Source organism: Lactuca serriola, chromosome 8 (genome assembly GCF_051521515.1).
Source record: "Lactuca serriola cultivar US96UC23 chromosome 8, Lser_US96UC23_V15, whole genome shotgun sequence".
Taxonomy (NCBI): domain Eukaryota; kingdom Viridiplantae; phylum Streptophyta; class Magnoliopsida; order Asterales; family Asteraceae; genus Lactuca; species Lactuca serriola.
In genome coordinates, this window is record NC_136415.1 from 69,203,036 (window position 1) to 69,212,555 (window position 9,520).

A 9,520-nucleotide genomic window follows, 5' to 3' on the forward strand; every position below is an offset into this window, starting at 1 on the left:
CGGAACCGAACCGGAACCGGACCCGTTAGAACCGGAATATATAGAACCGGGTCCGGTTCCGGGTTTAAAAATTGGCTTTATCCGGGTTCCGGGTAATCCGGGTTTGGGTCCATTTGGTCCGGGTAAACCGGGTCTAAAATCCGGAACCCGTTTTTGGAACCGGAACCACTTTTAGGGCCGGAACCACTTTTTGTGAAACGTTTACAAGATGCATATCTTATTCGTTTCAACTCCAATTGACATACAGTTTTTTCCAACATGTAGTTTAGAGTTTGTACATGATTCTAGACTATAAATTTGTCATTTTTAGTTTTATATTCATTGACTTACAGTCCTCAAAAGTTGAGATACCAAAGCTGAAAGTTTTTAGTTTTTTAGTTTTTTAGTTTTTTTGTATTCGGTGAAAGTTTTAAAACATACATATCTAATTCGTTTGAAGTCGGATTGACATGTGGTTTTTTCCAACTTCTAGTTTACAGTTTGTACATGAGTTTAGACTATAATTTTGTCATTTTTGGTTTAACATTCAATGATTTACAGTCCTCCGAAGTCGGGATATCAAAACTGAAAATTTTCAACTTTTCAGCTATTTGTTTTTGTACTTTGTATTATGTGAAAATATTAACACAAGTATATCTCATTCGTTTAAATTCGGATTGACATGCGAGTTTTTCCAGAGTGTATTTTAGAGTTTGTACATGATTTTAGACTCTAATTTTGTTAATTGTGGTTTCGTATTCAATAAGTTACAGCCCCCCCAAAGTCGGGATATCAATATGAAAATTTTCAAAGTTCAACCCACTAAGTAGTAAGTAATTACCAAAAAATTCCGGTTTTTTCGGGTTTTTCGGGTCTAAACCCACTTTATCCGGTTCCAACCTACCCACTTTGATATTTCCGGGTTTTCCGGTTCTAGACCCACTTTACCTGGAACCATACCCGGAACCGAACCAGAACCGGTTCTATAAAATCTCGTTAACCGATTCCGGGTTTTCCGGATCCGGGTCCATCCGGTCCGGGTTTGGACCCACTTTCATCCCTAATCGTAAGCCCTAAGTATAAGGAAGGATGTTGAATTGTAGAGCAGCCTACCACCCCCACTATACTTCACTCGAATTGATTATGACACCCGATAACCGACTATTTCGAAATCAAATTTAAGTCCATAAGCAAGGTAGAAGCACCGTAAAATTCAAACAATATTTTTATAGTCATGTGACCACTCCCCGAGGATAATTGTATCATCCGTGTAGACAAAGACTTCATTAACTATTTGATGTTAACTGGCATGTTGTCTTAATCTCTTTTTGTTATTTTATCATTGAACATGAAATATGGATGGTTTCATTTTCATATGGGTTCAATATAGGTTCCTTGTTTTTATTCATTTTGATTTAGTTTTCTAACTAATAATAAAAGTGACAATGTAAAACAAAATAGCATAAATTGGTGTATTTACAAAGATTTAACGGGTAGTTTCCAATATGAGCCCTGATGGACTGAAACTACAAGAAAATAAAACCTCAAAGATGATCCTTGCAAGAAATTCAGAATATGGACCAAAATTGCATATTATCGGAAAGCATAGGACCAATTCTATAAATATATCTAAAAAGTTGAATATTCTCTCGTGATAATACCCAGGAAATTGTTTTTTTGGAACGGCTCCCAAGAAATTAAGTAACGTAGGAATTCTAATGACAACAAATCTTGGAGAATCGTCTTCATGAGTTTGATTCCTTTTTCTTCTCGAAGAAATTGCCACATGCCATTCCATTTTTTTTTCAACTCGATATCATAAATAAAACAATAATAATATATCTTTCCACCTCAATAACATAATAATTTGTTTTCCTACAACTCAAACATAAAAATTAAATCTAATTTTTACCATTTTTGTGACAAATGATCCAATTAAAACACTTCAAAGCCATAACAAAATGCGCCCAAAGCCACCTATTCACTCAAGAGATGATGATGTTCAATACAAAACGTAATTCGGGTTACAAAAATGATCAAAGAAACAAAAAACAAAAGCAAATTTGGGTGAATGAATTGCTACAATTCCTTTGGAAAAGTTTCAAAAAAAAGATAATCAAGACTACGTGGCACCAAAACTTTCTTTAATCTACATCTCGTAATTGCTTCACTTTCACTTTCACTTTCAATTTCTTTTTTTATCTACCAATATCCCATGCCAAAAATATCAACTCTATAAACCCTCTCACCTAACTTTCGCCTCCTACACATCATTAGAAATCTAGTATCATTATCACTCAATGACTAGACAAACTTTCTAGGCCTATTTTCAATAACAGGACGATGACATTCACGCCTTTTGCACAGACAAAAGATCTTGTTCTGTCGCAAAAAGTATAATTTGTAATCCTGCGTCTGAGTCAAAGTGTAATGCATGTCAAACACAGTACAAAGTAGTTACCAGAGTTTTCTAGCATCGGATGATTCGAGGAATGTTGGATGTTTCATGGGTTGCATGATTCATTTTCTTACAAATGGCTTTTGGCAAACGAGTATTCTTTGGTCACTACCATTTTCAAGATCAATGACCCTTGCTTCCCATCGTATTTGTGTAGCAATCATACGTGCCTTCTCTATGGACCCCACTTCATCCGAGAGAACAACCCATCCCTAAAAGTCAACAAAAGAGTGTCAACATTATGACATATTGATGAGGAGGGCAATCTCGTCTTTTGCACAGACAAAGAGATTTGAGAACAAGCCTATGTCCCATTTTTTGTGTTCAATCACTATCACTCCAATCCAACACACCATGTGTAGTGAATTTGGTGTTTTACTATTCATGACAAAAAAATCCGGTGTTGAACTTTTCTTTTTTACAATTTGGTCCTTTAACTTTGTGTGTGTTTCACCAAAAATCACACCATTTTGGTGAAAAAATGAAGTAATATGTTTTGTCATGTCAGGTCATGTCATATCTGTGTTGTGTACCTCAGGGCGTAGGATACGATCCATCTCCAAAAGTAGGTTTGTGATGCTGCATCTTTCTGACACAAGATACGAAAGGAGCCCATTTGCATGAAGCATGTCATATGTTCGTGGATAAGTGGGAAAGGGTTCACACCTACAATTAATTAAATACAAATTTATAAAGGACCCAAAATAAAAATGTTAATTAAATCAAGTTCTTACCAATCATGCAAAACACCCGCGAAACCTTGATCGAGTATAACCGAGAGTGTATTAGTATTAGGAGCTCTAATGGGAACAACATTCATCACCCAAACTGATTTTCCTTCTTCAAGAAATGCAGAATTTAATCCACCATAATGTGCATTCATGTCCATCACATTTCTTATCATGTTATATGGAGGTAAAGGATCTTCATCACCTGGTCTTTTTGGATGATCAGAAAAAATTAATGGTGTAAGCAAAGACCAGTAGTTTCTCAAAGCTGATAATGAAGTTTCAAAATCTTCATAGAATTCATCCTGCTGAATTCCTGCAATCAAAATTTAAAGGGTTAAAGGGTTTAATCTAAATTTAACCCTAGAGTAAATAGAACAGAAGTTGCATAAGAACAATACTTTCCATATAATTCAAGCTCAGCAGGGGTAATTTGGGAACTGGAAGACCTGTTCTGAATAGGTACCCATCGTTTGCTTGTAGTCCCACTCACACAAGATGCAAGTGGCTGATAATATGACTGTAGATCCTCTCTTTCTTCTCTACAAGGGGGAATTACACCCTGCATGCTAAAAATGGAAAAAAGAAATAAATCTCTACAAAGATTTGATTAGTTTTAGTGTTTTACCTAAAATTATTGTCCTCACCTAGATGAGTAGCATTGAGGGTCACTTGTTTTCTGCCAGATGAAAGTGTCTTCTTGTTGAGCTATAAATGTCCAACAGATTTTACGGGTGAATTCTTCAATAGGACTAGCCATGCTTCCTTTTTTTGTACTTAAAGAACTTCCATGTAAAACAAAGTAGCCTCCAGGCTTAAGTACACGATCAGCTTCAATAAGAAACAATCCATCTGATCCATGAAATCATTGTTAACAAGAAAGAAATAATACTTTTACTTGGAAAAAGACAAGTATACCCCCTTGTAAGGTGTTGATTAATGGGTACCTTTGGCATCCCATAGAATACCACATTCTGCACAATGAACCATGTCATATGACAATGATGGAAATGGAAGCTGTCTAGAATTGAAGTTGCCAATTATAGCTGGAAGACCTCTTTCAAGTGATATTTGAACTTGACTACCAGTCAACTCATATGCAGCCATACATACAGTCATTAGTTTCAGTGAAAGCAAATGAGCCCCAAAGCTTCCAAACCCACAACCAACATCTAATACTGTGCGTACCTATTAAGAAATAGTGTGATATATTAATATACTAATATACTGTTAATTGCATACTCATAACTCACTTGTTATGTAATCAAGAAAAGATTTGGAGCACTTACACCAGCTTGATGAAATTCAGTATCACTCCCTAGTCCTATCATTTCTGCAACTTGGTGGGAGTAATCTTTGACACCATCAAACATTAATCCATCATCTGAGTGGAAAGAAATTTGGTTCTCTTCCATTAGCATTAACCTAAAAGATGATGAAGTGGGAAAATATCAAAAGGGGTATTCAGAGGTCAGAAAATTCCATCCAACATCATGTTAAAAATGTTACCTTTTTGTCATGCTCCCAGAAGAAAGGAATTGGTCTTTTGTTATCTTGACATTTTCATTCCATATCACATCTCTACCAACTGGCCAACTCAGAGGGGTTTTATAGTCTTTTGGAGGGCGAACCAAGCAGTATGGTTCACCTTGTGATACTTCACAATGTCGATCAAACTCATCACCATTTGTGAACCCAGTTAACATATTTGCAGATACATTGTAGCAAGGAACATAGTGTTCTCTTTCTTTTCCACAGAGCCTAAGATCTTTCAGGTTACTAGACCCTGAAGATAAACTAGTTAAATCCAAATAGTCGGTTATTGCTTGCTCTTTTAGTCTTCTGTAGTTTGCATAAATGTCTGGCTTTACAGTCACTGTGACAGAGTCGAAGGAACTAGAAGAAGATGAAGAAGAAGAACTGGAGAAAACAATAAGTACAAAAACACTAGCAAGACAAAGGATTAACCATATCCTTGGCAATCTAGGGCCAAAAACCATACACAGTTTTTTAATCAAGCGCCTTCTCATATCCAAATATGCAGCCCACTTTCACAAATTTGGCTTTCGAAAGCACTTTCTAAACTATCGTTTCACCTTAACTTTCCCAAAAATACGTAATGGTGACGTATCATGACATAACAGCTCTCGGAAGTATCAGTTAGGAAATAGTTAATTTTCGAAGGGAAATGGAAGTTATCTACGATCATCACATCAAATCGCAAATTCTCATGTCAGCAAACCCTCGAATCGCGATTATAAGGGACAATGGCAATCACTGAAGTAGATCGAGCAACCAATCACCCTCAGATTCTTCAATTGCAGAAACAAACAATTTCCAGTTCATAAACAAATTCTAGCAGAAATATCTTCAGATCAAACCTACAATTGTCATCAGAACTTCGTGTTACAACCTAATATAATATAAAAATGCGAAAGAACATACACAAATTTAAAAGTGGCACCAAAATTCACATGATTTTTCACAGAACCGAGACGGATCTGAACCAACCGGATACAAACAAAATCAATCAATACAGCTGGAACACGCAACCAAAATGCAATAAATACAAAGTCACGCACACCAATCTTAACAGACAATAAATGTAAAAGAAATCCAATAACTACCATAATGATTAGGGTTTTCAAAGGAATTACCAGGCGGTTGAAAGTGTTGAATAGATAGAGATGAATGTAATTACGTAGATGCGGAGATTCTGTTAAGCTTTTTGGGGGATAACGCTCAACAGTAGTTCTGATTCACCATTGACAATATGAGAGAGAGAGAGAGAGAGAGAGAGAGAGAGAGAGAGAGCAGTTTCTCTAGGAGGAGAAAGAGAAAGAGAGTCCAGTAATTTCGGTTAATCGTTTTCAAAATTTCAATATTATTCAATGTTACAGTTTTTCTAGGTGTAGAAGAAGAAATTTTATTATTTTAAGTAATTTGATTAAATTTTGACAAATAACACATTGAATTTAATTATAAAAGTGTAAACATTAAATTTGTATAGTTTTGTAAAAATATAAATAGAACAGTTCGTAAATTCATTACTTTATTTGCTTTTAATTTGATAATGCAATATAATAAAAGGTACAATTAGTAATGCATCATATACTATTAGTAGAACATGAAAACTGAAAAGCAAGGAAAATTAGAGGTTTTTGCTTAAACTTTATATTTAGATTTTTATAACATATTAAAGAATTGTCGATGTGATTCATAAAAGTATGTAGATGATTTCAGAGTTAAGAGAAAATTATGCATCTTTTAAATAAACAAAATTTTTATAAATCCTACGAAAATATTTTTGCCATTTGTCATTTTCTCTTTCATTTTGACAAATGTCATTTTTTAAGATTTTTAAATTTGTTATTTTCCACTTGCTCTGTTTGGAGATTTCAATTTTTTTAAAATAAATTTCCAAAAAATTCCAATGGGTAATATATATATATATATATATATATATATATATATATATATATATATATATAAGATTATCTTTTTATTAGTTTGATAATAAATTGTCATAAATGTTTCAAACGATTTGATTTGTTTCATAAATGCTTCAAAAGATTACATTTTGTTATGGAAAAACATTATTTTATAAAATATTTAATGTTTATATAGATTCATATTAAATTTTTATTTTTAATAAACACGTGTAATACATTGGTTTTACACCTAGTCAAATAAGATATGCTTTATCATTTTCAAAACAAATATATTAAGAGTTTTATATATTAGTTTATTGCGATTACGATTTAGTATTTGATATAATGAAACAATAATTATTTATTGATTTGAATAATCGGTTTCTCATAAGTTATTTTCTTCTAACTGATTTGATTCAAAGTATTATATATTAAAAATAGTTTACTAGTATTTTTTTTCACTTTTTTAACTCTTTTAACTGTAAAAGATCATATGGATCCTAGCCTCAAATTTCTTTTTTCATAGCCAATCACGAATAAGCTAGTTAAAACAATTTGTATATATTTTCGTAAATTAATAAATCATTTAAAAAAACATAACTTGCTTTTAATAAGCAACCCCAAACATCCCAAAATAGCATAAAATGTTTTTAACGTAGGGTTATGGTGATTAAGTGATTATATTGTGGAATAACAACACGAAAACGATATATTACATATGATTCCACGTTTTATAGAAATTAAACTCACGTACACACAACATAAATATGCCATATACATGCAAAAGCCTCATTTATTACACAAAATGTGTATTCCTATATACCTTTTTGTCTCAAAATTGCGGCATAATTCTTTTAACTTTATGTCGTAACCTTATGTCATTCCAAATAAAAGTATGTATGAAATTCAAGAAATTAGATAATTTATTGACTGATTCAAGATTTAACAAATATATTATTTTTAAAACTCAAAAAGTTAATAATACTGGATTTAGTAAATAAATAATCAAGTGAGTGAAGTTGTTGAACCGTTTTGATCTACAAAATATGATACTCATTGTTTAACATTGGTCGTCGATTGATGGGATGATGTAATGTTTATTAATAATAAGTCTAGGATTTGCAAGTAAGCATATTCTATGGATGTCATTAGAAAAATACGACCAGTTATATATATTTAAATATGAAAAAATCTTTATATTATTTTTATGTGTAGAAAAACTTATATGTTATTATTTACGTTTCAAATGAAGCTAAATTTAAAAATTTTTATGAGAAATTATCAAAAATATGATATGAAATACGTATCTTTTATATTTTCTTGATTGTATGTGAAAACATATCAAATTTTATATTTATGTCGATTATTTTTGTTCTATTATCTTCTCTTTATGAAACTATACTATTGATTTTTCACTTCTTAACTAACTGGTTTTATCCAAATTAGCATATGTTCATATTAAAAAACAAATACATATGCAACAAAAATATTTAGTTGGTAATTTTCTTAAAAACTCATATTTTGGTTTTATTTTACTGGTAAATATTAATATAGGAGGTTTTTATGTATATACATATATAATTGTTATGATTTTATGTATATATCACTTCAAATATCCATCTTACATGTAGTTTTTATGATTTTCATATTGTATTTTCATTATTTTTTGCAAACAAAAAATTATCAATTTAAACTAATTTATTTTTAGGGCTTTTTAGATTGTCATATTTGAAAACAAAAAGTAATGTATAAGCTAACATTTTAAAAACTACTTGGACTAACTATTAGCTTATAAAGTTTTTTTTTTTAATTTATTGTTTATTAATTATAATTTTATTTACCATATTTTGAATGTTAATTTCAATATTACTTTTGCATTACTATATTTTTGTATACATGTCTCAAATTTTACGTTTTTTTTTCTTATTTTATAGTTTATAAATTTAAAAGTATCAATCCAATTTATCAAATAAATTAATATAAAATATTGAGATCAAATATATCCTAGAGTTTTTGAAATCCTAAAATTTTCCTTCACGTTTTTATTTTTTTCTTTTAATTTATTTTTTAAAATTTGTCTTATGTAAATATATTTTAATCTCACATACTTAATCTATTATTATATGATATCACAAACTAACTTCTACTTTAAACAAAAGATAATGAACAATACCTTTAAAATTAAGAAGACTCGAATATACTCATAGTAACATCATTTACCCTAGCGTCATAAATAAAATTTGCTGGAAAGACATTGTTAATATGATTTTTAACATGTTTTAATAACACAATGATTACATATCTATATTTTAAAATTTGTCTTATGTAAATATATTTTAGTCTCGACATACTTAATCTATTATATGATATAATTTGACATCCCCATTTTTCACGGCCAGAAAAAACTGATTTTCTTTACGCGTTATAAAAATCAGAGTACTTCTTTTAATAAAAATGTTGCGGAATTTGTTCCCAGTAAAACATGATAAATATGTTATCAAAGCATTTCTGAAGAAATGTATTTTTATTCATTTTAAAACATTCGGGATGTCATCGTCAATACAGAAACATAAACATAAACAAAACTTACATTCATTATCACTAGTGATCTATATCTCCTTAATCTCTCAGTGTAATGTGACTTCATATCAACACCTATGATATAAATAAACTGAGTGGGTCAGGTTGGGAAACCTGGTGAGTACATAGAGTTTTCAACCCACAATAATATAATTATTATGTTTAATCGTCAAATAGTTAACCCAATTACCCATCTCCATTATCTTCTTTACTCTTAAGGGTCTACCCTAAGAATCAACTACTCCTCGTTAATTCATTCCTAAGGATCATCCTAAGGAATCGGCACGAAATCCATCGTTGCCAGGGTTTACTCAACGGGCACTAAATCCATAACTGCCAGGGTT

General features: G+C 31.2%; 1 protein-coding gene across 5 annotated transcripts; it reads right to left on the bottom strand.

Annotated features, from left to right (window-relative positions):
• Positions 1-1,933: 1,933 nt before the first annotated feature.
• Positions 1,934-6,033, bottom strand: LOC145065980 (putative methyltransferase PMT5). Of its 5 annotated transcripts, XR_013688592.1 has the most exons (10): positions 5,823-6,028; positions 4,675-5,546; positions 4,455-4,590; positions 4,113-4,353; positions 3,813-4,017; positions 3,568-3,734; positions 3,172-3,478; positions 2,971-3,103; positions 2,441-2,649; positions 1,934-2,242 (listed from the first exon to the last, which is right to left on the bottom strand). XR_013688592.1 is itself a non-coding variant. In XM_079013116.1 (9 exons), the coding sequence occupies exons 2-9, from the start codon at positions 5,193-5,195 to the stop codon at positions 2,500-2,502; spliced, it is 1,860 nt and encodes a 619-aa protein (XP_078869242.1). In that variant the 5' UTR covers positions 5,196-5,546; positions 5,823-6,028; the 3' UTR covers positions 1,934-2,499. The 5 variants fall into 5 exon arrangements, 4 of the variants coding, with proteins under 4 accessions (XP_078869242.1, XP_078869243.1, XP_078869244.1 ...); XM_079013116.1 differs by having other exon boundaries at positions 1,934-2,649; XM_079013117.1 differs by lacking the exon at positions 5,823-6,028 and adding an exon at positions 5,640-5,732 and having other exon boundaries at positions 1,934-2,649.
• Between the last annotated feature and the right edge of the window lie 3,487 nt (positions 6,034-9,520).